Raw genomic sequence first — 27403 nt, 5'->3', positions numbered from 1 at the left:
CGTATTCCATCGGTCCACTTTGCTGCCCACTGTAGCTAAAATTAAGCAAATTTCGTTCTCTCCATTCTGTGCAGGCTCCTTGAGGGCAGGGACCTTGCCCTTTTGCTTCAAGCACATCTTAGCATAGGACTGTGCCCTAAACCTTTAAGTTGCTCTCCACCCCACCTTGGTGCCTGGAGAATGTGGGCACTTGCGGGGCTTTTTCCAGGCTAAACATGCCCGAAGGATCTCCACTGATGCCCCCCCCCCGCCGCCCAGCGGCCCTTCTCAGCTGCAGCGCATGCCTGGAATCACTACATGGCACTGCTTGTCTCCTTCCTCGGATCCTTCCCGTTCCACAAGGCTCTTACTTCTTCCATCCATATTCCCAACAGTAGTTAAGCATTTTCTAAAATATATTCTCCCCTCGTTCCCTCTCTCGCTCTGCCTTTTCTAGGGGAGGCGCCGATCCATTTGTCTCGCATCTGTTACTCCTGACAAAACAACACACAAACTGAAGACGTTCCTTGTATTTATTTACTTCCTGAAAAGGTATCAGAGTGGTGAGCCAGAAAGAAGTAACCAAAAGAATAACATTTGGAGACCCATTGTGGCCTAGTGGTTAGAGTGTTCTGGGTTCAGCTCCCCACTTGGTCATGAAGCTCACGGGGTGACTTTGGGCCAGTTCCTGACTCGCAGCCTTACCTACCTTGCACGGCTGTTGTTGTGAGGATAAAATAGAACTACGTAAGGCAGGATATAAATGCTCTCCCCAAGGAGATTCACCTGGCGCCTTTTTACATTATTTTTGGCACCACGCAAGGAGCATCTGTTAAAAAAAATCAATAATGTCATTTGACCTTTGTTTTGTATTTCTGCCTGTATGTTACTGATATCCTGTTTTTCATATGATGTAATTGGTTTTTGTTGTCTTTTTAAATGTGATTGTGAGCTGCCCAGAGGTGCTGCGGCACAATTGGGTGGCATCCAAATGTTTTAAATAAACAAAATAAATGTACTGCTAATAACCTCACAACAGCCCTGTTGGATCAGGCTAGCAGTTCCTCCAGCTCAGCCTTGGCTCACGCAGCGGCCCACCAGCTGCCCACCAACAGGCCATGATCGCCCAGCAACTGACCTGCCTAGCATCCTTCCCCCACACCGGAGGAAGCACATCACCATGAGGACTAGTAGCCATGGAGGGTCGTATTTCCCCATGAAGTTGACTCATCTCCCTTTAGAACCACCCAAAGCCGCTGGCATCTGGGCTCGGTGCCACCACTGTGTTCTGGCAAGCATTGCTGTCGATGGCAAAGGGACCGTGCAGCCCCCTCGCCGCACCCCCAAATTTGCGCGAGCACCCCGACCTCGCGCTGTGCAACCGCAAACAACACAAGGACGGACACTCGTGCACCCAAGTGTCCAAACACGCCGTTCCCACCGCATTTCCCCGCGAGTTTCTCTTTCGTGCATCTGGCTGCGGGATTCGACCTCGCCGCTGGGAGGGTTGGGTGCCCCCCCACGCCGCCCCTGCAGGACCTCCTGGAGCAGGGCCGTCTTAACAGCATTATGGGCCCCGGGCAAAGCAGGGTGCTGGGGCCCCTGCGACAACGACTCCCAGTGCCGGTGTGTATCAGGAACGATGCAAAGCAGAAAAGAGATTGGCAACTGGGGAAGTAACCTTACGCCTCTGATCGGTATGTATCCTATGTGATACAAGGTGCATTGAAGGGTTAACATACACAGGTGAGTATGGGGCCCACGGGCAAGGGCCCATCCGGCCCGTGCGTTCAGACGGCCCTGCCGCTGGGCCTGGAGTGCAGCCACCAACTGTCAGCCCGCTGTTTCGTGCAGCCCTTGGGGTATCGAGCTTGCCCACCCCTGCTGTAACTACCTGCAGCGTGAAGCGCCAGTTTCTAGGCACATTCCCTAAGTTTAAAAGAAAAAAAAAGAATTTACAAGAGGCTTCTGTCAAATCAGCCTGAAGCCAGCCCGTTCTGTCAGCCTGGGCCAGAACCCCTCCTAAAGGAAGCAGTATTGCTGAAGTAGGTGTATGTTCCTCGAAAAATTACCCTAATCGGGTTTTGGGACTTTGCAGTCTGGTGGGTGCTACTTTCAGGGCTTTTTCTGTTTCTTGTTTCCTGTTACCAGCCTGTGTGTGGGTTTTTCAGGGCAAGCGTGACCAGTGGTTTGGAAAGATTGATGAGGGACAGGGATCTGCATGTTGAAGTTGCCAAATTGACGGTTAACATCCCAAGTATCGTAGATTTTGGGGCCCGGCGCGCTTCCTCTGCCCCGGAACGAAGCAAAGCAGAAAAGAACTGAAATTAGCAACTGGGGAAGTAACCTTACGCCTCTGATCGGTATGTATCCTATGCGACGCAAGGTGCTCTGAAGGGTCACCGTGCACGGATGAGTGTGGGCCCACGGGCAAGCGCCCATCCGGCCCGCGCGTTCAGGCGGCCCAGTCCGGGAGGCGCAAACGCCCCGGGCGAGGCGAGGCGGCGCGGCTGCTGCAGCTCGACTCGCGAAGGCGCGGGCTGCGCTCGGGGCGCCGGCGCCGCCTGGGATCGCGTAAAGGAAAGCGAAAGGAGCTCGCTCTCGGCGCTCGCCGCCTCGGCCGGGGGAGGAGCTGCGCCGGGCGGCGCGGGCTGCTTGGCGACCGGCGCTCGGCACTGCTGCGCGGCCGCCCGGATGCTGCGCCCGCGCCCTGCAGAAGCGCTCCAGGCGGCTCGCAGGTAAGCCCCGCGCGTCCAAGTGCCCGCTGCGCACGGCGGCCGGCCTGCGGCCCGAGGGGAGCGCAGCGGCCGCGCAGGGGCCGCGGCACCCCCTGCCCGTGTTCCCCAGCAGCGGGTGCGCATCTTGCCCCTGGGGGGGGGGGGGCAGCAGCGATCCACCAGGACCAGTAGCCCCTCGCCAGGGATTTGCCCAGTCCCCTTTTCACGCCGTCCACGTTGGTCGCCGTCGCTGCATCTCGCGGAAGGGACGTGCATAGCTGGACTGGGCGCTGTGGCCGTAGAAATTCTTCCTTTGGTCTGTCCAAAAGCTGCCAACTGTTAGCCTCCTTGGACGACTCTTTGGAGCTCTGGTGTTCCGAGGAAGGGAGCAAATTGTCTCCCTTCCCTCTTTCTCGCACCTTGCGGTATCCTGAACTCCCCTGCCCTGCCTCACCTTACAAAATGATGGCTTAAAAGTGCCTGGGATGAGGCTATTACCTCACTGAAGCCATTAAAAAGTGTAGTTCCCGTGTGCTGGCGAAATTCCCTAGGCAAACAGATGGATACAGATTTGCAAAAGCGAGAGAAGAAGCTGATAATGTGGATTGGCTTCCTGGCCTGAGCCAGCTCAAGTGCTCTGCTCTGCAGGAACTTTCGTCTGCCTTTGGCATGTGGTGCTGAGCCTGCGACTTTCCTTCCCACCCCCTGCTCCTGCTGCGTCTTGCAAAATCTCCTGTTTTTTTTAACAGCTGGGTCACCAGGCAAAATGTCTTTTATCTGTCACATGTTCCTGCCTTTCCAATGGGGATTCTGCATGGTGACCTTGGATGGAAGGGGGGGAGGGAGAGAGGGAGGGAGAGAAGGAGGAAGGCCAGAACATACTTTAAAGACAGAGATCCCTTTTCTGCCCCAGGCCCTATTTGGGTTCATTCTTGACCAAGAGTAACTTCAAAGTCTTCTTTCAGCAGCCAGCAGCTTCGCCCCTTTGGGCAGGCTTGGCTTGCATAAGAGAAGGAACTCCTGGGTAACTTGCGTCCCCTGCCATTTGTGTCATTGTTGTGATAGTTCTTTTTCTGTAATGATTTGTGTGAGTCACCTGGTGGGTTTTGACTGTGAAGACCTTGTCCTGCAGTAGCGTCTTTAACTGAGCCCCCAAAAGACTGCCTGGCAACGGTGATTCATGCTCTGGTAATCTGGTTGCATTATTGCATCATACTCTACGTGGGGCTGCCCTTGAAAATGGTCCGGATGCTTCAGCTGGTACAGAAGAGAGCGGCCAGGTTGCTGATGGGGACTGGTGGTTATTCCCATTTCAAGCCGGTCCTCTACCAGCTCCACTGGCTCCCAGCTGAAGTCGGCCCGATTCAAGGTGCCGATTTCGACCCATAAAGCCCTGAACAGCTTGGGACAGGGATACCGGAAGGAACATCTCCTTCCGTATATGCCCTCATGCCCCTTAAGATCTGCGGGAGAGGCTCTGCTCCAGGAACCCTCCCTGAAGGAGGTAAAAAGGACAGCTACTCGGAGCAGGGCCTTCTCTGTGGTGGCGCCCAGATTATGGAATGTGCTCCCCGGACAGGTTCACCTGGCGCTGAGCTTATACTCTTTTTGGTGCCAGGTCAAAACCTTTTTCATTTAACCTGTATTTTAAAAACTAGTGTTAATGTAACAGCTGCGTTTTATTGCTTTTACCACTTGGATTGTTTTAACATATGTGATTCTATCGATAATTTTAATGTATTGATTGTCAGCTGTCCCGCGATGCCTTGCATGGGGGACAGCGTACAAAAGTTTTACATAAATAAATATATCAATAACTAAATGAGGATGGGACGGATTTTGGCTCTCTGGGAACACAACTCCAGCTGCAGCCTGCAGCCTGCTTGCACGGAAAGACTCCCAACGACCTTTAGCTGGGGAATGCTGAGAATTGCAGGCTTAATTTCCTCGCTGTTTAACACACAGGTTCACTCTTAGTGGCTAAAGGTTGTTAAGGGTCAACTCTTACGTCAAGAGAAACCTGTTATTTCATATATATTGGATGCGAAAGGAGGTGGTTAGAGGGATTAGACGAAAGAGGAACCTCCGTAGGAAATGGGTACTGGGGGAAATAGACAAAAGGGAATACCGGGAGGAGGAGGCCCGTTGCAGGAGGATTCTTCGCAAGGCTAAGTCTGATTACAAGCTGAGACTTGCCAAGAATATCAAGAGCAACAAAAAGGGCTTCTTTCAGCATGTAAATAGGAAGAAGAAGGGGAGACCAGTGGTGGGACCACTAAATAAGGAGGAAGGAGATCCAGTGACTGATATGAGGGAACAGGCACAGATGCTAAATGACTACTTTGCCTCTCTGTTCTTCCCAAAGCAGGACGGGGGATATCCGCATAGGAGATTAGATGAGGCCGGGGACTTAGGGGCACAGATTAGAGTCACCCTCCTTGAAGTCGAGGGGCTCCTCAGGGCACTGGACATTACAAAGGCGCCAGGCCCTGACGGATTACACCCGAGAGTACTTCGAGAGTTGGCCAGGGTTCTCTCACGCCCGCTGGCCTCCATTTTTGAGGCCTCGTGGAGAATGGGTGAAGCTCCAGAGGACTGGAGGGTGGCATCAGTGGTCCCAATTTAGTAGTAGAAAGGACATGGGGAATTATAGACCGGTTAGCCTTACGTCCATTGTAGGAAAAACTATGGAAAGGCTCATAATAGAGAGAGATCTAGTGATGCTAGATAGGGAAGGGAGGCTGACAGCCACACAACACGGCTTCTGCGAAAACAGGTCCTGCCAGACAAACCTTGTGGAATTCTATGACAAGGTTTCGAGATGGCTAGATGGAGGGGATGCAGTGGATGTGGTATACCTGGATTTCAGCAAGGCCTTTGACAAAGTGCCCCATGATACCCTGGTGGAGAAACTGGTGGTGACCGAAAGCAGAGGGTAACCATTAGCGGGGAATCATCGGGATGGCGTCCAGTGACAAGCAGGGTCCTCCCGGGCTCTGTCCTGGGGCCGATCCTGTTTAATCTTTTCATTAACGACATGGAAGAAGGGGTGAACAGTCTGCTGATCAAATTTGCAGACGACACTAAAACTGGAGCAGTGGCCACAACTGAGGAGCAGGTACTCCAGATCCAAAAGGATCTGGACAGACTATGGAAGTGGGCAGGAGACAACAGGGTGGCATTCAATGTGGATAAGACTTGGGGCATAGGAACAGCTGTCATAAGTACAGGTTAGGTGATAAGTGGCTGGAGAGGGACCTCGGGGTCCTGGTTGACTGCAGGCTAAACATGAGCCAGCAGTGTGATGCGGTGGCCAAGAGGGCGAACGCCACCTTTGGTTGCATAGCCAGAAGTGTGGCTTCCAGGTTGAGAGAGGTATTACTACCACTCTACACAACTCTGGTGTGCCCGCAACTGGAGTATTGTGTTCAGTTTTGGGCCCCTCATTACAGGAAGGATATAGCCAGGTTGGAGTCAGTGCAGCGAAGGGCCACTAGGTTGGTGGCTGGTTCGCAGGGGATGCCGTATGAGGCGAGACTGAGGGAACTGGGTCTCTTCAGCCTGGAGAAGAGGAGACTCAGAGGGGATATATTGGCGACATACAGGTATGTGAGGGGGTGTTACATGGAGATGGGTAGAGACCTGTTCTCCCCTGCAGAGGAAGGCAGGACGCGCTCCAACGGAGCAAAGCTCAGGGAACCCAGGTTCAATTTGGATGCCAGGAAGCACTTCCTGACAGTCAGGACCCCGAGGGCGTGGAATGGGCTTCCACGAGAGGTCATTGAGGCCCCACTGGTGCGGGTGTTCAAGAATAGGCTGGACGTCCACATGGTGGGCATGTCGTGAGCGGAGCCGGCTGGTGCCGGAGGTCAGACTAGATGGCCCGGGAGACCTCTTCTGACTCGCTGTTTTCTATGTTTCTATATACAAGGTACTTCTGAAGGTGGCTTTTGCTCCATGCAGGATGACTCGGGACAGAGACTTCTCTGTGCTGGCACCCCATTTGTGCCGTACCTTCCCTATATAGGGGGTGACTGGTGCCAGCCTTGCAATAAGTTTGGTGCCAGGTCAAATCATCTCTGTTTGCCTTGGCATTTAAACTCTCAGTTGGTGTTACAAGGTTTATTTTTTTACTGCCTCTTATCCTTTTATGCTTGCATTTTATTGCTTTAATTACACCTTGACTGTGCATGGCCAGGATATCTTTTCATGAAGGTGGGTTCATCAACATGTTATTTATTTTAATTTAATTTCTATATCATCCGTTAACCAGGATGGGCTGTCAGGGCAGTGTTATTAAGCATACCACGAGCGCAGTCAATGTTTTTCTGCTTTGCGGAACAGCTCTTAAGCGAAAGAGCAAGGTCCCTGCCCTCAAGGAGCTTGCACAGAGTGGAAACAACTCAGTTTGCTTAGTTTCAGCTACAGTGGGCAGCAAAGTGGACTGATGGAATAAGCCAAAAGCCACATGGAACAGGCGGGATTCAAGGAAGGGAGCGAAGGAGCACCAGGCAGGTATTCTGGGAATGGGCTCTGGACCAAAGGGATAGAGGGAGAGGCTGCGTGGAGTTCTTTTCGGCACAGTCCCTGTCTTTGGAGAGTGACAATCAGGTCTTCGATCTCCCAGCATTCCCCACCAGCAGGCTGGGAATGCTGGGAGTTGCAGGTCTTATCTCTCTCTAGGCACACGCAGGATTGCTCCTGAGAGCAACAGGCTCTCGGTTGGGAGAACGGGGTGTGCGGAAAGAGAGTGATGCCATTTGGCCGCAAAGCTGCTCTGGAGATAAAGCGTCACAGAGCCCCACCCACGATATTGTAAAAAGCAGGCTGAAGAACACCCTCGATGACTCATGCGATTCATAACGGAAAAAGAAGACCCAAATAGAATACTGGGACCAATATGAGACGGGGCACAACCCACCAGCAAGTCCTCCTTGGCAAGCCCACCCGGAGGGGTAGAACAGCTGAAAGCAGACTCGGATTAATTTTGTACATGGGCAGGAGAATTGGCTCTTGTGGTTTCCCACCAGCAGTTCAGCTGTTACTGGTCTAGAGCAAACCAAACCAAGAGGACCCTGTCAGGTGCAAACCCTTAAGGGAAAGGGGCTTCCTCTTGGTGTCACGCCACTCCTCAGCATTTCCCTGTCTTCCCTTTTCCTCTTCACCTGTGACGCTGCTTTCAACACAAAGGAAGAGCAGTAGATACAATTCATAACAATATCCAATGAGGAGCAGTAAATCTAGCTTATAGTATTTAAAAACCAAAGCAGAAACAGGTACAGATTCCCATGAACTGAGCAGATAAATACATAACAGAAACAGCTGAGCCCTACAGAGGAGGGAACAAGGTGTAACATGGAGTTCGAGGAATCACTCCTTGCAAAAAGCAACAAATCAATTATTGTTCTTGGAAACAGGTTGTGCTTCTTCCCACTTCTAGCAGCTTTCCTCACTCACTGCATTTGCTCATGTTTAATTTATTTGAGACGAAAGACTATCTTTCCTTCAGCATTTTGACAGTGCGGTATAGTGTTTAGAGTGCTTGCCTGGGACCCCTGAGATCCAGGCTAAAGCCGGCACTTGGCCGTGCAGCTCACTGAGCAATCTGGGGCCGGTCACAGACTAACCTCCCTAACTGGGTGAGGATTAAACAGAACTTGGGTCCCTCGCCAGAGGAACAAGGCAGAATGTGGATTTCATGTAAAAATGATGTAATAATGAGAGGTAGTGCAGCGTAGTGGTGGCAGTGTTGGGCTGCAGCCAGGGAGCGATGGGTGACTGAGCCAGTCACAGATGCTCAGCCGCAGTGTGCTCATCCACAGATCTGCATAAATAGATTTTATGCAAATCATCGATGGTGCAGCAGGACCCCCATATCCACGGGGTGGGCTCCAAGCCCTCCAGCAGATGCCTGAAGCCGCAGAGAGTAAGGAACGCCCAGCCCGAGGCTCAGCAATGTCACAGCGACACTAAATCGGCTCGGATCAGTTCCGAGGCATTTACAGAGCTGGTAGCCCAGAGGGCCCTGAATGAGGGGGGGAAACGCAGGAGCCATCTTTGCCCTGTCTGCTCCCCTCCCTTGGCCCTGGCTCGCTTCTGCATTTCTGTCCTTCATTCCCTCCTCCAAGAATGCGGGGTGTCCCACAGCTTCCATATGATCCACCCCACAACCCTCCGCGGTCGGTTCAGACGAGGCATCCGGTCATCCTGGTTCTCTCGGATCTCTCTCGATCACACAGACTTTTCCCGTGTGCCCCCTCCCAGGGCCCCACACCTTGGCAGGGCATGGTGCTGGGCTCGCCCCCCAGGCTGCCCAGAGCGGCTGGCCGCCCACCCTGGCTCTGCCTCCGGCACAGGAGTGCCCCGCTGCTAGGCCCTGCCCAGGGAGCAGCTCCGCTCCATCCTTGCACAGGAAGTGCTTAGCATGACTACATACGCTTGGTGAGATGCAAACTAGTCATTTCTTTCCCCCGTTCCCTCTCACCATCACTCTGACACCGGAAGTGTTGGTGCGCGTCAGCGGAGCCCGTCCCCTCCGCAGACAGCTGTGCATGCATCTGGTGGCACCTGCACGCAGACGAGAAGGGCTTTGCCGCCTGGCTCGGAAGTGCTGTGTGCAGGTGGCGACTGAGAGTGCCGATGTGCCTCGGGACCCTGGACCGGGCAGCCTGACTGGGTGGGGCCGGACTCTCCCCAGAGCGAAAGGGACTAGTTTCGCCTCTGCTTCTCCTGTGGTAGGTTTGCCTTCTCTTTTCCCTTGCTCCCCTGCGCGGGTTCCCCCAAGGTGCTTGCAGCCTGGCAGGAGAGGGTGAGGAGAGGTCCCAGGAGCAAGGGCCACACCGCTTCAGCTTCTGAGAAGCAATTCCACGCCCGTTGTTGGCTTAGAGGCGGCCCTTAGGGTTCCGGGCAGCACGATCTGAAGAAAGCAACTGATTTGCCTTTGGCGGCCCAAGTGAATGTTGGAATTGGTAACCGGAGCCTCCCTGTGCAAGAGCAGTATACACCGAATGTTCGAGGCTGGGGAGAGCCTCGGCAGAGGGCTGTTGCCTTCATGCCTCCCTGGAAGGCCCTCTTTGCCCCTCCTGGAGACTCAAGACTTGCTCTGATGGCCTCCCTTGCTCTGGCCAGCAGGGCTCCTCTTGTGTCGGACCACTGATTTCTAGCCTCTCCCAGGATCACCTGGGGCCAGGCCTGCTCTTCCCCTCCGAACGTGCAAAATGGGTGAGTTATGAGTGACCGCTGAGCGTTTTCCTTCCTCTGCTCGCCTACCTTTTGTTTTCTCGCCAGGTCTCTCTGCTCCGCTGAGAATGCAAAAACTTGCATGCTACCTTGCGATATTTTGGCAGGCCTAGTAAAGATGTTGTCCTAATACGGATTTTGCACGCCTCTTAACAATGCTTTCTTTGAATTACCTCTGGCTTTCTCTCTCATTCTTCTGCCTCTCTCAGAAACTCATCCCCCAATGCTAATGATTAATGCCAAATTCTTTTCCTCTCCTCCCTGTTACCGAACTCAGCCGGTCACCAACTGGGACAACCCGGGAGGACCCCAGCCCCCAACCCAAACAGAGCCCGACCAGGCTTTGAGCTAAAAGCAGTTTCATTCTAGTGCACTTTTAGAATAAACGGAGACAGAGGGGAGATGCTTCCCAGATCAGAGTCTCGAAAGAGGTACAGAGAACATACATTATATACCCAGCCTCACCAACATGATGTCTGGATACAAAGATAATCCATTCACCTATTAGTCCTTGTTCTGTTTGTTAGTTTACAGAAAAACTCTTTATTCTTCCAATAAAGAGAATATTGGAAGTCCCCTGGCAGTCTCCTTCTCATATGCCTGCTAATTATCTCCAAACTATTCACACCCATGTGATGTTTCTCACCTCCTAGTAATTTATAATGTATTTTGCTACTTTTATTGAGACTCCGACCGTTTTCCCGCTTGCCCTCTTTGACATCCAGTTGGCCTGTCCCAGGAGTTCGCTGGGCTCACGGCTCTCTGTCCCCCCCCCCCCACTCCTGGATTGGAAATACAATGGTACCTTGGCTCCTGAACTTAATCCGTTCCAGGACTCTGGTCGCGACCAAAATTGGTCTCGAGCCAAGTCAAATTTCCCCATAAGGGTCAATGTAAATAAGGTTAATCCATTCTGTAAATATTTTTTAAATCACAAAAATGTGAAGCAAAGTGACAAAGAACAAGAAAGTACAGTACAGTAGAGAACACTAACCTGGGTGGGGGGAGGTTAATGTTTGGAGGGAGGGTCCGAACGATAATCGTGCGATAGCGATCGTGCTTGGGGGGGGGGGGGGGGGGGGCGGGGCTGGGTCGGGGTTGGGGGGGGGGAGCGTCGTGGGGGGACGGGGGGGGGGGGGGGGGGGGGGGGGGGGGGGTGCTCTGACCTGGGTCTGTGTGGACTTGGGCATCCCGGGAAAAATACCTGTGGAGGCAGGCATGGGATGGGGCTTGGAATTTTCCTTCCTTGCTGGCCCTGGGAAGCCTTTGATCAGTTGTCTTCCCTGCAAGAAGGTGAGAAAGGGGCTGGCTTTGCCTGAGGCCAGGGGCAGGAGTGGGGGCCTGGAGACATCAACCGAGCCCCACAGAAGAGAGGAATCTTGAGAGGAGCCAGGGCGAGGGGAGTGTGGGGGATGCGCAGAGCTCAGCCGTTACTGCCAAGCCGGCAGGATGTGTCCTTCCAGCATGGCAGACCTTGTAAGATAACGCGGAAGTGCCTGTGGCTGTAAAGTGCAAAAGACAACGAGTCCCAAGCACTGCCTTTGGTGGGGTGGAATTCGGGCCGCCAAGGGCATAAAAAGAGAATACGGCGGACCCTGGAGGGTGTACGTACGCCGTGTCTCCGGCCTTTCTCCTCGGCTGGCCAGCGTGGGTTGCGTGGCTGTCAGGACAAGTGAGCAACTAAGCATGGAAGCCTCTGAAGGAAGTCTGACGGAGAGCCCATAGGATGCTCTTCCAGCAATTTCTCCATAAGCTCCTGGGAATTTTAGTCTGACCCCTGCATGGATCGGTAAATCCTGTCACCGTGGGATCGAGCGGAACAAGCCCTGAGCCAGGACGGGGTGCACACACCTCTCCTCCTTGGTGGCGGGGTGGGAGGGGGACCCGGTGGACAGTCAAATGGGCCCGTGCTCACCTGTGGGTGACCCCTGGCGCAAGCAAAGGCTCAGGGAGGCTTACAATAAGAGTTGCCCAGCCCTGGGTCCAAGAAGAAACGAGCCCAAGGCCTCCTTCGGGCAGGCAGCATCCATGAAATTGGCACTGCCGCTGCAAGGCCAGAGTCAGACTAGTCCCTTCCCTTGACTGAGACAACAGAGAAAACACTGTTTCTCTGTAGTACAGGATGATGTTATCGTGGCAGCAAATGCTGCCTTGTTAGGGAAGCAACAAGCCAAGATTCCTGGTGTGCACTTCCTGTTGAAGGAGCCCGTGCTAGAAGTTTTCTGGTTTGTCTCGCTGTGCCAACTGGCAGCATGCTGCTTGTGGACAACCACCAGGGGTCCCTGGAGTCCTGGCTTATCGCATGGCAGCCAGTTGTGCTTCCTTCCGTCCGTCCGTCCTTCCCCCTCCCTTCCTCTTCTGATCCATTTGTCTCCCTGCAGGACCAGCGTTGGCTGGAGTGTGGCGCCTTGGCCAAGCCATGAGGCAGCTGGGCATCCCGCTGGGAGACATACACGACTTCTCTACGCAAGAAGTCCAGCAGCTGCTCCACAACAAATTTGTGGTGATCATGGGTGACTCCAGTGAGTATTTCACTGAGTGGCTTTCGATGCGGGAAGGGAGCGCCTCCTCCAAGAGAGCGATTCCTTGGGCTTCCGCCTCGCAATGATTCCTTCCCCGAAAAGCTAGGTGCTGATGATCGCAGAGAGTAAAACAGACAAAACCGAAACCGAGCTGCCCGTTTCCTGGCCTTCTTTCTGATCAGCTGAGCAGTTCTACTTCTCTCGTCAAGGGTCAGCTACTCCTTTGAAGTTGCCCTTCTTGCGGAAATGGAAACTTGAGCTGCTGAAAGGAACAGAGTTTTCTGCAGACGTTGTGTAGCAAGCATACTCTGCGCCTGCTTTGCCGTGACCTTGACGCGCTCTTTCATCTGGTTGCTAAAGCACAATGTTTTCGTTTTTGTTGGGGTTCTGCCAGCCACAGCAGTCAAGTCGTGCATAATTGTGGTGGGGTGAGGTTCTGGTCTCCGTTCGGCATGCCCCCCCCCCCGCCCCTGCACTGATGGGCGATCTCAGTGGGTTGCTTGGATTGGCACCGCGGCAACTTCCTCTGGGCTGAGGGACTGCCGTGGGTCGCGCAGGCAGAGGGGAGGCACCCTCTGGAGGGCTCTTTCCACCTGGGTCCTGATTTTGGGGTCACCCACTTCCTGTTGTTGTCATTCTGAAGATTTCTTCGCTACCAAAGGGCAGGGCGTGAGAAAACAGGGATTCGGCGGAAGATGCAGAAGTCTGTCTTGGTTAGCTGGGGAATCCTGGGCGCCCTGGGGGTCCCCTCTGTCCAGCCCCACATCCCTGGTCTGCTAATTGGCTTTCTTAATGTTGCATGTGGAGGGGGAAGCAATGGCTGAGAAGGGAAGACACACCATCAGCTAAGCACTCCGGAGCATTCTGCCTGCAGCACAGTCCCGGAAATACAAGTTGCACGGGTTTTCTGCCGGCACATCTCTGGAGTGTCCAAACATAGAAAAATAGAGGGTCAGAAGGGGCCTTCGGGGCCATCTAGTCTGACCCCCACCTCCAGCCAGCTCTGCTCATGACATGCCTACCACGTGCATGTCCAGCGTGTCCTTGAACACCCTCACCAATGGGGCCTCAATGACCTCCCGTGGAAGCCCATTCCACACCCTCAGGGTCCTGACTGTCAGGAAGTGCTTCCTGGCATCCAAATCGAGCCTTGGCTCCCTGTGCTTTGCTCCGTTGGAGTGCATCCTGCCTTCCTCTGCAGGGGAGAACAGGTCTCTCCCCATCTCCATGTGACATCCCCTCACATACCTGCATGTCGCCAACAGATCCCCTCTGAGCCTCCTCTTCTCCAGGCTGAAGAGAGCCAGTTCCCTCAGCCTCTCCTCATCCGGCTTCCCCTGCAAACCAGCCACCAACCTTGTGGCCCTTCGCTGCACCGATTCCAACCTGGCTACGTCCCTCCTGTAATGAGGGGCCCAGAACTGAGCACAACACTCCAGCTGCGGGCACAAGTCGTACAGAGTGGCAGTAACACCTCTCACGATCTAGAAGCCGCACTTCTGGCTATGCACGCATCTGGCGATGCCCCCAAAGCAGTCTGGGGGCAGAGGGGATGGCATGTGTGCCAGGTGCAAGCTTGGTCCATGGCTTTCCTAAGGGCTTCTTTGCTCGTCGAGATGGGAGAACCTCTGCATGAGACCACAGTGCACAGGTGGGGCACCCCCCCCCCCAGGTGTTGTGAGAAACCATCTTGCACCCCAGGGCTGATAAACCTTGCAGTCTAACAACACCTGGGGGGGGCACAAGCCATCCTATCCCCCCGCCTGGGTTTAAGACTCCCCTGTTGGTTAGGCTTAACAATGCTATGGGAGGTGGACCTTTTCTAAATTCTGCTCTCTTTTAAGGCTGCAGTTTTATACACCTTTAAGCTCAGAGTAAAACCACCGCACTCAGCAGGGCAGTAGGAGGGGCTGCATCTACCCTGATTATCCTTGGCAACTTGGGAGATAAAACCGCTGGAACGGCCATATTCTTCTGCCTGCTAGGCCAGGGGTGGGAGGGCAAGCGAGGAAGGAGGGATGGGGAACCCAGTGCTGACGAAAACGCTTCATCAGACCATACCTGGTGCGTGCACTGGCGCTGGCCAGGTTGCAGGGAGGCGCCTCACGCTGCTCTTGCAGGAACAGGAGACGGGCGCTCACGGTTGCCACACGGAGCATGCACGCAGAGGGGTGGAAGCTGCGGAACTGGCAGGAGGACAAGGATCGTCTTCTGGAAGGGAAACATGCTTATGGCGTGCCTTCTCGCCCACATTCCTGCTGTGGAAATGATCTTATTTCCCTGTTACAGAGAAATATTTTTCTAACTCCTTCCGCAGAACTCTTCACCCTGCTCTTTTCACGGAGGCCTAACTTCATTCTAGATCTGAGCATGGCTTTTAATGTCAATGGAAATAGACGAGTTTAAGCTTAGGTCAGAGCCATTTCCTTCCACCTCTGGCCCTGCCACTGCCCTCATGGGGCTGCAGACTGGTGGCCTTGGGGGGCATCCCCCTTTCTCCCTGTACATGACAAACCTCCGTGCTTGTGGTGCTGTGGCTGTTGCTCCGGCCAGCATTCCGGCTGATCGCCGAGATCGTTTATGGGTGCAGAGGGAACAGGCGCAGGGAAAGGTGACCACCAGCCTGTGGTATGTGGGACACCTCCCTCGAGCGGACTGAAGGGCCCCTGCGTATAAACACTAGCCTGACCTCAGCAGCACGACGCGGCGGGGATGCTGTGGTGTGGCGACGTGGCAGCAACATCTCACCGTTTCCAATTGTGGGTGCAGCCCTCTGCATGTTTAAAAAAGGGGTCCTGGAACGCCGAGCACTGCTCTGCCAGCATGGGGCTGAGGACAAGAGGTCCCGGCCGGCTGGAAGCTTCGGAGGCCACGGATGGGCGGGAGCTTCCCCATCCTTGCCATAGATCTTCAGGCCCCGGTCCGGTTCTCTGGAGGTGGTTCTGGCCCCCTCCGACGCTCGGGCGGGCGTGTTGAAGGGGGGCCGCTGCCGCCGTGGGCCTCGGCCCCGCGGCCAGAGCTCTTGCGGGCTGCCGCCGCCCCTTCAGCACTGATGGCTCTTTCCCCCCCTTGCAGATTCCCGATCCATCTATAAGGACCTCATCTACTTCCTGCAGACGGATGAGAAACTGACCCTTTCCCAGCTGAAGGGCAAGGTGCTGCTTCCTTGGGATCTGGAGGAGCCGGGCCCCGATTCTGGCACGCAGGTTGCGGCTGGGTCTGGCCTGCCTCGTAAAGCAGGCCCGGTCCTGGATCGTGCGTTCACTTGGCCGCACGTGCAGGGATCCCAGCTCCCCCGTGCCAGATCGGCCCAGGCGCTTCGTGCGCTCCCCGTGGCCCTTGTGCCCGTTGGAGAAAGCTCTTCTCCCTGGTGGTAGCCAGAATCTGTTCTGGTTCCCCTTCCCCTCCCGTTCTGCCAGTCCTCTTGCACTTTGCCAGGTGTTGTGCACCTGGATGGTGTTACACAATTACTTGAAAGCAGCCGCCCAGCGGGACTCCCGGGCGCTCCCTGGCGTGTGCCGACGGCCACTCAACGGGGGGACTTTTTAATACGATGGGACACACGAGGGGTGGCTCCTGGCCACGGTAGGGCCGGGGAGGGCTGCGGCTCCCGGCAGAGCACATGGTCTGCCAGCAGAAGACCCAGGCCACGCCACAGGGTCTCTCGGCAGGGCTTGGAAGACCCCACACACCTTGGGCAGTGGCTGCGGCTGCTGCTCGCCGTGAGCAGTGCTGCATTGGCTGCTCCAAAAAGCCTGAGCGGAAGTGACCCCCCCCCCCCCCCCGGTGAAGGCAGGGGTCTGGCCTGGCAGGCTGCCCTTCAAGAGCAGATGCGGCCTGGAAGAGTCCCCAGAGCCAGGCGTTGCTTGTCAGCTTCCGACCCAGTCTGGCTGCCCTTGCTTGGAAGCTGAATGCTGGGGCAGCGATTCGGCTCCAGCACGCTGCTTGTGGGTTCATCGGCTCAGCACTGGGCTGTGCAGCGAGCGTGAACGGCCCTGTCCTGCAGCAGGCTGCCACTGGGGGAGGGGGTGGGCGCTAAGGGGCCCTCTTGCCCTTCCAGCTCCGCGGTTCCCTCTTGCGGTGCTCAGCGCTTTCCCTGGCATAAATGCTCTCCGCCCCGCAGCCGCATGTTGACTCTCCCACATTTTGTTGCGTTACCGCCTGGAAGTGAAACGGAGTGAATTGGCACGCTTGCCCCTGATGTGCGCAAGATGCTCGACTCGGGGAAGGAGCAGAGCCCTTTTACTGTGGCACAAAAACACAGAAAAACAATCTAGCACTTGTGGCTCGCAGAGGTTTTCACCCCTTGGCTGTGACACGCCTACCCAAGCTCTGGCACAACCCTCGGCCTTGCGGGGCCTGCGGGTGGCTGAATGGGGCCCCCCTGCGCGCAGCCCGGGGCCACTGACCTCTGCTTCTGGAAGGCCCCCGAGTCCGCGGAGAGCGTCTCTGAACCCGGATCCCCAGGAGAACCGAGGAGCAGAAGCACCAGGCTGGGCTGGATCACGAACAGAGGCCCCAAACTGGAACACCCTGGACCCCCAGAGCACTGCCAGAGCCGTCATTCCAACACGGGAGGACGCTGGCTGAGCTGCAACCCGGCCTGGAGGAGCCCTCCCCCGGGACGCAGCGACGGCAAGGCAGGCGGTCGCCAGGGAGCGGCCGGGGGCCAACGGGAGCACGAGGGAGCCACACGATGTGCTGCTGAGACGGGGGCCCCTCTGGACCACGATCGCCGGAGGCGCCACACAGCCGGCCTTGGCGGAAGGCTGGCGGGGGAAAGCTGCTGCTGACGCGGACCCTCGAGGCCTGTGCAGAGGACGCCAAGGGGCGAAAGAGCGCCACCCGGGCCTTGCTGCAGAGCACCGTGTGGTGCGGAGCCCACGGTGCTGGTTGCCCTGAGAACACCGTCCCCACAGTGGCGCATGGAGGTAGCAGCTTCACATGGGGGGGATGCTGGGTCAGGACCGAGGGCTGGCTGGATGGGCCGTGCAGTCCTAGGGAACTCTGCTTCAGTCTGCAGGGACCAGGGCCCGGGGCGGGGGCTCAGCTCCCAGCAGGACATGGACCCTAAACGCACGGCCAAAGCTTCAAGGCAGGTACAGGAATGAGCACAGGAACAAAGTCCTGCTGGATTTGGCCCCGGATCCACCCAGCCCAGCTCTCCATATGCATGGCAGCCAAGCAGCTGCCCACAGGGTCCCTCCGGCAGGACGGGTGCAAGGCCTCCTCCTGCCCAGCTCCTTGGCAGCGGGTGCAAATGACTCAGAAGGGCCCAGCCCAGCGCTTGTCCAAACCGAGGATCGGGGGCAAGCCTTGCAACTTCCTGTCTGCCAACAGCCCGCATCCATCCAGCCAGAGCTGGGGCAGTCTTGCTGGGAAGAAGGGGCCAACCCTGCAGCAGGATCCGGGTGCAAGAGGCTGCCACTCGCCATGAAGACGGCCTTCACTGGTGCCAGGTGTGCGTCTCCCAAGAAGTGACGCCAGGGAGGGAAGAGTGAGGCAGCCCAGCCCACGAGTGCCAGTTTGCTTTTCTGCCCGAAGGATTTGTGCCACAATAAAGACATCTCTGCGTCTTTGCAGGCGTGCCTCTTGCTCCCACAGAGCAACAGCACCGCTCGTTCCGTCCGTTCCAGTCCCGGGTTGTACCACAACGAAACGAGGACCGGTGAAAGGGGGGAAATGCGTCCGCCGGGCCCTGCACGTGGCCCGGGAGAGGCTCCCCGCCGACGCCGATTTCTGCTTGCAGGGCGAGGAGTCGTTTGCCAACGACTGCCGCGTGGAGTTCAGGGGGCTGAAAAACGGCCCCAGCTACCGCGAGGCCCGCCAGTACCGCACCAGCCACCACCTCGTGCGCTTCTACTTCATCACCCGCGTCTACTCGGCCTATGTGGAGAGCATCCTGAGCGACTTCAAGAAGGGGCTGGAGAGCGGGCTGGCCCCCGACGTCATCGTCATGAGTTCCTGCCTCTGGGACCTCAACGTGTAATGCAGCCGTTGCTTGTCCACGGCACACAGCCCCCCCCCCCAATCCCGTGGCAGCTTGGGCTGGGGCTGCCGCTTGGGCCCAGGGGCTGCCTCTGCTCTTCCCACAAATTCCGGCTAGCCAAGGCGCGCTCCATGCTAAGCCTGGCGCCTTGGATGTGTCTGCCGGCTTTCCATAGTGTCTCACCATGTCTTGGGCCACGGTCCCCTTTCCTGCCATTCTGGCCGGTGCTTTTGGTAAGGTCGCAAAGATCTCTTTCTGGAGAAGCTCAGCCCTTCGGTTCCTGCCCTTGTCCAGTCCTTTGCTGGGCAGTGTGTGCCTCCTGCCTGGAAACCCGGAGCAGGGAATTCTGGCCTGCTCCATGCCTGAGCTTTGGCTGCTTTGGCTGCACCCTGAGGGTCTGCACCTGAGGTGACAAGCAGCGCCTGGTCCCGCCTTTCCTACAGATGAGAAATGCTGAGGAGTGCCGGGGGGGGGGGGGGGCTGTTCTGAAGGGCTTTCCTTCCAGAATGCTGGATGCGCATCGCATTTGGGAGAGGTTTTGCTTCCTCCCCAGTCCCCCTGGAAACAAGGTGGCTCTCTGCTCCTTCTCCTTTGGGAGAGGTCTCAGCCAGGCGGGCAGGTGTAGGAGGGGGCCCTGCACCCGTGGAATGGAAGGAGGCGGCCCTGCGGGTTCTCCCAGTGGCTTGGCCTTCACCTTCCGCCGGCCCTCGCCAGCCGAGCTGTGCGGGAGGACGATGGGGTTGCGGGGCAAACTCTCCTCTGTCTTGAAGCTGACTCCGTCAGGTGAGGAACCCCTGAGAACCGGTCTGGCTGGTGGTGAGGGAGCGGGGTTGGGACCCAGGAGATCCGGGTTCGAGGCTCCACTCAGCCCAGCCTTTCTCCCAGGGTTGTTGTTGTGCGGATGAAACTGAGCAGAGAACCACCCTCGTTGCCCCGAGTGCCTCGAAACAAGCAAGGAGGGACATAAATGCAATGGACAGACAGAGCAAAGGGAGCACTTTCGTGGCCTTCTCCCTTCCACGCAGGTACCAGGATAAGTACCCCAAGGAGCCTCCGATCCCGAAGGCCCTCAGAGAATATCGGGAGAACCTGGAGAAGCTCTTTGCAAGGCTGGATGAGCTCCTGCCCTCGAGCTGCCTCATCATCTGGGCCACGGCCATGCCCATAAGAGAGACCACCTCCGGAAGCTGCTTCAGGGTAGGAGGACTGGGCCGGGTGCCGCCACCGAGGGGCCGCCAGTGCCCTCTGTTCGACGGCTTGCTCCTCTGCGCACGGCACTTCCCCACACACGAAAAAGCAGCTTCTCAGGGAGTGCTACTTTCCTCTGTACGGAGAAGTACTTCCTAGGGAGGAGCCTGGTCTCGCCCACATCCTGATGTGGGACAGCCCAGACATGGCCTGCATTCCCGCTCCGTGGATCCCCTTCTGAGCTAAAGGAGATCATGACAGTGTTTTTTATCTTTGGGTCGAAGCGATCTCCCCTCCCCTCCTGTAGCCCTAGAACAGCTGGCCTAGTGGGAAGAAGCTGCATCTCCCAACTTCTCATTGGCACATCGAAAGCACATGAGTCACCCAGAGATGACTTAGCTTGCAGAGGAGCTCATGTTTCACCCACATGCAGAATGGCACGCTTTCATTTTAAAAACAAACAAGTTTCCGGCCCATGTGATTGCGGAGAATTGCTGGAAAACTTGGGCTTCGCTTTGGCGAAGGCTCAGGAAATGGCCATTCCCGGTATGTGTCCCCTCAGTGCTTCCCTCCCGTCCTGTGAAAAGGTCGAAAAGGGAGGAGGCATGGCTGTCTGAGCAGGTGGGCCCGCAAGGAGGGTGTCTCTGGATTTCGAGCCGACCGGGCTCAGCCACGTGGCCTTGGGCAGCCGCGAGATCTCTCAGCCGCAGCTGCTTCACAGGACTCGGGAGACAAACCACCTGGCGCTCAGTGGGGAAATGGGGCCCCGCGAGCGATGAGGAGACGTCCCCGAGGGGATCCAACGGAAGCAGAAGCCGGGCTCTGTTGGGGTCGGGGAGACGCCAAGCAGGCCTCCCCCCCCCCGGCAGCCACACGGGTCTCCCCGCAAAACGGGGAACCGCACCAGCCTGCCCCCCACTCCCCAGAGCCCCCGCAGGCTGGACGGTCCTGCATTCGGGGGGGGGGGGCGGTTTGCCTTCCCGTCCTCCTTCCTCATCAGACCGAGCTGCAGCTGCTCCATTTAGCGCAGCAAATGTTTGGGGCCCTGAGCGCATTCGCCCAGGGCGGTCGCGATCCGTGCCCCGCAGGAGGCCAGAGAGAAAAGAGCCGCGAGGTTGGTCGAGGAACGCGAGGCCACGTTGATCCTGGGGGAAGGCTACGAGCAGCCGAGGAAACGCCAGTGGCGGCTCTGCGGGCCGGTGGAGCGGCACCGTATCTCCGTGAGGCAAACGTGGAAGGCAACCTGTCCCTTGGCTGCATCTTTGTTAGCTGGCCTGGGCTGGGCTGGGCAGGAGTGGCTGTTCTCATGCCCTCAGCGCCCCCCACACTGCCTCCCCACCCCCAGGAGGCATGATCCCGGCCTGCTCCCGTGGCATCTCCTCCTAATCCTGGCTTCCGTCCCTTGGGAAAACTGCATCCCGTGAGCACTGCTCCCTGGACCTGGCAAGGCGCTCTGCAGGGGGGGCAGGAGGCAGTGTTCCCCTCCCCTCCATGTGCCATGTGTTCTCTGATGGGGGTGTGCACTTGAAGACACGTGCAAAGGGTGGGCGGTGGCTCGGAAGACATAGAAATATTGCGAGTCAGAAGCAATCTAGTCTGCCTTCCTCTGCAGGGGAGAACAGGTCTCTCCCCACCTCTGTGTGACACCCCCTCATGTACCTGTATGTCGCCAACAGATCCCCTCTGAGTCTCCTCTTCTCCAGGCTGAAGAGACCCAGTTCCCTCAGTCTCGCCTCATACGGCACCCCCTGCAAACCGGCCACCAACCTTGTGGCCCTACGCTGCACTGACTCCAACCTGGCCATATCCTTCCTGTAGCGAAGGGCCCAAAATTGAGCACAATACTCCAACTGCGGGGGCACCAGAGTCATGTAGAGTGGCAGTAACACCTCTCTCAACCTAGAAGCCACACTTCTGGCTATGCAACCAAGGGTGGCGTTCGCCCTCTTGGCCTCCGCATCACATGGCTGGCTCATGTTCAGCCCGCAGTCGACCAGCACCCCGAGGTCCCTTTCACAAGTGCTGCTCTCCAGCCACTGGTCCCTTAACCTGCACTTATGACACCTATTCCTATGCCCCGAGTGCAAGACCTGGCACTTATCCACATTGAACGCCATCCTGCTGTCTCCTGCCCACTTCCATAGTCTGTCCAGATCCTTTTGGATCCGGAGTACCTGCTCCTCAGTTGTGGCCAGTGCCCCAGTTTTAGTGTCGTCTGAGAATTTGATCAGCAGACTGTTCACCCCTTCTTCCATGTCGTTAATGAAAGATTAAACAGGATCGGCCCCAGGACAGAGGCCTGGGGGACCCGCTCGTCACTGGCCGCCATCCCGATGATTCCCCGCTAAGTTACCCTCTGCTTTCGGTCTGTCATATGTGCCCTTCCTCGTTGTGCTGCCGATTGTGGTCACGTGGGGAATGCAGCTGCTGGGAGAAGGACACGTGCCTTTCCAGAGTTCGCAGAGCTGAACCCTGCAGGGCAAGGGGCCACATCCCCTCCCCGGGGCCACCCTGCCGCCCCCTCCTGCATGCTCAAGCAGAGTCGCCCCACGTCCCCGCGAGCACAGGGGCTTGGCTGGCTTCCCCCGTCCCCCTTGCAGCACCGCTCGTGGGGGGCAGAAGCGCGTCCAGCGGACGGAGGGGTTCCACGAGGAGCCGCCATGCCGTCTGCTGTCTCAGGTCCTCTGCAGGGCCACCTCTGAGCACAGGAGGCCCCTGGATGCTGGCCCTCAGCCGCTACCGTGCAAGGCGTGTGCGGCCGGCGCTGGGTTGGGAGGGCCTGTACCACTCTGGGGTGGGGCTGTGCCCTGGGATGCCCTGAGCGATGCCCGGCTGCTGGCCTCAGCCCCGTCCTGCCTCTTTCCTTCCCTGTCGCGAGCAGAGTCAGTACAAGTCGACGTCCCAGGACGTGATCGAGGCCAACTTCTACAGCGCCACCCTGGCCTGTTGCTTCGGGTTCGATGTCCTGGACCTGCATTACTGCCTGCGCCTCCTGGAGGAGCTCCATGCCAGGGATGGGGTGCACTGGAACTACTGGGCGCACCGGTGCATCTCCAAACTGCTGCTGACCCACGTGGCAGGCGCCTGGGGAGTCGAGCTCCCCAAGAGGACGCCCCAAGCGGGTGAGCGCGGATGGCGAGGACGGACCTTCTGGCCGCCGCGGGCGGGGCGTGTGCACGGCACGCTCCCGGGCCTGGTATATTTGTCTGTCCTTGGCATGCAGGCCTGTGTGTTTCCTTAACCCTAAATGGGCCTTAAAGGGTAAAGGTAAAGGGTTCCCCTTGACGTAACTTCCAGTCATGGACGACCCTCGGGGCGGTGCTCCTCTCCGTTTCCTGGCCGAGGGAGCCAGCGCCTGTCTGCAGACAGTTTCCCTGGTCGTGTGGCCGGCACGACTAAACACCGAGGTGCACGAAGTGGTGCCTATTTATCTTCTTGCATCTGTGCGCTTTCGAGCTGCAAGGCTGGCAGTTGCTGGGACGAAGCATGGGCGCTCGCCCCGTCTGCGGATTCGAACCAGCGACCTTTCGATCAACTGGCCCAGCGGCTCAGCCGTTTAACCCACTGTGCCACCGCATCCCTACGGCTCTTACTCCCCTGTAAAATCACAGTTTGAGTTCGAGGCAGCCTTCTACAACCTGCTGCCTTCCAAATATTTCAGGCGTTGACTCCCAGCATTCCTGCCCACTGTGGCAGATGGGAGCTGACGTCTCAAACGTTTGCAGGGTGCCAGGAATCCTCAGCGATTTGGCTTTTCTTTAAATTTGTTCCACGTGGCTTTATATCTTTGCCCTCATCCTGCAAACAATCAGGTCAGTCAGCAACCGGAAGAAGTGCTTGAATTGTCTATCAGAGCAAGGTGCCAGCTGCAGGCCACAAAACTGAGCCCCTCGATTCTCTGAGCTCAGTACTTCAGCTCATCTGTTGCTACCAACATCTTGCTCAAGTTTCTAGAAGAAAGATGCTTTTAGCAACAGCTTTGCAAGTAGAGGGAATTCCGCAACTGAGCACTCAATCGTGCGTGTTTAGACAGGGAAAAGGCCTCCGGTCCCAGCCGGCCTCTGTCTGAACGCACGCAGGATTGTGCCCTCAGTCCTGAGGTGAGGGCACCTCTGGGGCCAGGACCTGGGAACTGACCTTCCAATTTTTGTGCGGTCTCTGTGCATGGACTGGTGTTCCCCATCTGGCGGTTCATTACTGCAGAGGACCGTGTGAGTAAAAGCGGCTTGTTTCTGCGTGCAACAGAGGGCCATGAAGAAAAGGCTGCCTCGTCCCCCCAGGGTCAGCAAGGTGTGCGTGCACAGCCCTACCCGGAAGAGTCCTTGTTTGGGCATCTGGGGGCGGCTGCTCCGAACAAGGGAGGGCAGAAGAGAGACGGCTGCCCCCAGCTGGGATGCCAGCCCCTTTCCTAGATCCTGTAGTTGCTGGGCTTGTTGCCTAAGGGAGCCTTCCAGGTTGAAGGCATGGGCAGGACCGCAGGGGCCTGAGGGGTCCCTGGAGTAGCCGTGGCAAGCCTGACGCTAGCCCGCTTTTGCTCTGGAATAGCCTCTCTTTTCTCCGGCCTCTGCAGGAATAGATTGGAGTGGAAGTGCAGAAAGCCACGACTTCTGTTCGGAGAGCGCGCTGCCACAGGTGCCCCTGGGCCAGCTCCACTGCAGCGGCCCCCTGCCCGCCCAGCCAGGCAATGGCTACTTCGGCGACCCCCTGGACGACTCGAAGGCCTGTTGGGAGACCCCAGCTGATTTCCCACACAATGCGAGCTACAGGAGCAGCCCCATGGACAGATCCAGTTATGAATGGTGCCCTCTGCCCCTGGCTGGCCTGCTCCTTCCGAGCAACAGCGCTGCTTTCTCGGACAATGCCCACTTGGTCCGTCAGCCTGAAGGCTGCTGGGGCCCCCCGGCCTACCCCGGGCAGCCAGCCAGTTTCCATTTTGATGCTGACTTGGGGGCTGGCCCCGTGGATGGAGGGGACGGTGAGTCCCTGACCCTGCCTCGCCCCGCCCATGTCCAGCCTGGCTACGCCTCGTATTTCCCGGACGATCGCAACTTTGCCAACGAACCCACGGGTGGATCCGAAAACCACCACAGGCCCCTGCTGTACGCTGGCCTCCCGAACCCCGGCCCTGGCCTTTACCTCCCCTTCGATGCCGCCGCCGCCACCGCCACCAGGCCCGAGGGTGGGGGGGGACACGGGCAGCGGCCCTGGCCCAGCCCCGGCTGGCTTCCTCCCCTCGGGGCTCCACACAGCCACACTCATGCGGACGGCAGCCGGGGGCCCTGGAGCAGCTTCGGAGAGGAGCAGGGACCTCTGCCCCCTGGTGCAGGTAGGTGGCCGCTCCCCCCCCCAGCTGCCGTGGGCTTCCGCGGGCTATCGTTCGTGGCGTGGGGGCAAGCCAGCCGCAAGGAAGGCGGAGAGGCAGCGCGGGGGGGGCGAGCGGGGGGGGCGAGCAGGGGGACCTGTCCAGGGTGGGGGGCGGAGCCACAGACAATGCACTTCTGGCTTTGGGGGGCATGTGCCTTGTCCACAGTGTGGCGGAGCAGCCGGGTTTGGGCTCCTGGGAGCGCTTTGCTCTCGGCCCCCCACGGCGACTGAGCTGCAGGGCCGGCGTCTCTCCCCCCAGCAGCCTGCTCTTCACTGGGGGCCCCGACCGACGGGCGGGCGGGCAGGCATGGAGCCAGCCGCCCGGCACCACGTGAGCCGCTCCGGGAGCATTTCCCGGGAGAGCGCCAGGCACTCTTCCCACGCAGGGCCAAGCAGTGGGAGGGTCCCGTGTGGCCCCCGGAGACGCCCGGTGCTGCAGCCGCTGCCCTGTGGCTTGGAGCCGGAGCCAGGGAGGAGCACGCTGGGACGCCTCCTGGACCCCTCCTCGAGCAGCGCTGCTCCCCTGCGGCCCCGCCTGGCTGACGCCCTGTTCTTTCTTGCAGAAAGCTTTCGGAATGGCCTCCCTGGTCCTGGGCCCCGCGCGGGAGGCGCTCCCTGGCCCGCCCCACAAAGGCCACGCCGCTCACACGGAAAGGGCCGGGCCGGCCGCCGCAACAGGTTCCTCGTGCGCTGCCAGCCCCCCCACAGCCTGGACCACCGGGCTCACCCCTACGCCCGGCCCCAGGAGGGCCCCAGAGCCCCTCGGCGGCGGGGGAGCGCCAGGCCTTCCCGGCGGCCACAGCGGCCTTGAGGTTCCTTCTCCCGTGATTGCGGAGGACTGACTGGTTTCGCTGCCATCGCGGGCCCGGACACAGGTGGCAGAAGGACGGCGGATGCCACGCCCGGTCTCCTGTGGGAGCCACACGGAGCCTCTGGACTTGGGCCCTGGCACTGTGGATTCTTTGGGGGGCTCGATTCTTTGTCCCCCACTATTAGTCAACTCCCCACTTGAAGCCACCCGTCCTCCCCCGTGAGGTCGGAAAAGCCGCGCTGAATGTCGGCACGGTCCGAGGCCCACCGGTGGCTTCCCTTTTGGCCAGGAAGCGGCACTGTTGCGGGTTTGCCCCAAATCGGCTGGGCTCCCGTGCCCAGCGCCCCCTTGGCTTTGCATGTGGCACGAACCTTCCTCGCCACTTCTGTTTCCTGGGGAGACCGGCTGGGATGCGCTCCCGCTTGGGGCACAGCAGAGATGGAGTCGAAGACGGAGGCGGCTGAGCAGAAGGAGGGCTGACCGTCCCTCCAGGTCGGTCCACCTGCCGGTTGCGCCCCAGAAAAGATGCAGCGGCTGTCAGGGTACCTCAGGAGCCCTTCTCAAGGGGTGAGCCCCCTGCAGGGCTCCGTCCACCTGGGTTCAGGCTGGCACCTCTGTCCATGGATGGATCAACACAGCAAGTGCCCCCACCTTTCCTGCGCCATTATGGCTGGATCGGTGGTGCTTACGGCGCAGGGGCTTCGCCTTTGAATCTTCTGCCTAGGCGGGCAGAAGGGGACAGCGGTGGTTCACCAGGCTGTGGGCCAGCTCGGGCCCTCCCAGTGGGCCGCCCTGGTTCACGTGCGTGGCTGGAGCGGCTCTGGGCGAACGTCTTTGAACGAGGCTTCTGCAGCTGAAGTTCGTCTTCATTCTGCAGATGAACTGGCAGGCCCGATCTTGTGCACTGGCTTGGGAGGCGAGTCTTCGCAGCCAGAAGGGCGGGTTTCCTTCCTTTCCTTGGACACCGTAGCGCAGAAGGAGGGTCTCTGTGTTGCTTTCCCAGAATAAATAACTGTTGGAGACTTTTGGCTCCCTTCTGCTTGTCTTCTCGAAGCTGCTTCCCCTCTTTCGCAGATGGGGAGCTGTGTTCTTTGCACATATTCTTCTGCACAGCGGAATTTATAAAGCCCAGAACAGTCCCAGGCCGAGGCAAGGGCAGACGGAGCTGTGCCTGGCAGCGGTGGGCCGCCGTCCCAGACCTGGACCCCGTCGCCACCCACCGGCTGCAGCCTGGCCCTCCCGACCACCCTTGACAGATGGCCAGGCTTGACCGTGAACAGTGCCAGCTGGTTCGGGGGCACAGTCGGGTGGTCTTTGGCATCGGGGCAGGGCCTGTTTTGCATCCTCGTTCAGCCCCCGCAGCAGTGTCACTGGTGAGGGGGCAGAACCCCCGCCTGAGACCCCCTGGAGCTGCTTCCAGAGAGACCGGGCAGCTCGGCACCCGATCGTTAGGGGCAGAGCAGTGGCCTCCTGTGTCGGGATGCCTGCCGAGCAGAAGGCCGCGGTGCTCACGGTCCTGGGGGCGAGACTCCAGCCCCGCCAGCCTCGAAGAGCTGCAGAAGGCAGCAAGGGTGCTCTGAAGCACAGGCTCCTG

General features: G+C 58.1%; 1 protein-coding gene across 2 annotated transcripts; it reads left to right on the top strand.

Annotated features, from left to right (window-relative positions):
- Positions 1–2677: 2677 nt before the first annotated feature.
- LOC123023121 (PC-esterase domain-containing protein 1A-like) lies at positions 2678–26818 on the top strand. 2 transcript variants are annotated; one of them, XM_044429527.1, is made up of 8 exons: positions 2678–2717; positions 12317–12457; positions 15533–15612; positions 18207–18442; positions 19472–19643; positions 22516–22756; positions 24205–24960; positions 25562–26818. In XM_044429527.1, exons 2-8 carry the CDS (start codon positions 12355–12357, stop codon positions 25807–25809), a joined length of 1836 nt encoding a protein of 611 aa, XP_044285462.1. In that variant the 5' UTR covers positions 2678–2717; positions 12317–12354; the 3' UTR covers positions 25810–26818. The 2 variants fall into 2 exon arrangements, with proteins under 2 accessions (XP_044285462.1, XP_044285461.1); XM_044429526.1 differs by having other exon boundaries at positions 22513–22756.
- Positions 26819–27403: the final 585 nt, after the last annotated feature.

The sequence above is a fragment of the Varanus komodoensis genome, unplaced genomic scaffold (genome assembly GCF_004798865.1).
Source record: "Varanus komodoensis strain SLA01 unplaced genomic scaffold, ASM479886v1 scaffold2, whole genome shotgun sequence".
Classification (NCBI taxonomy): Eukaryota; Metazoa; Chordata; class Lepidosauria; order Squamata; family Varanidae; genus Varanus; species Varanus komodoensis.
This window is presented reverse-complemented; position numbering and strand designations above follow the sequence as displayed.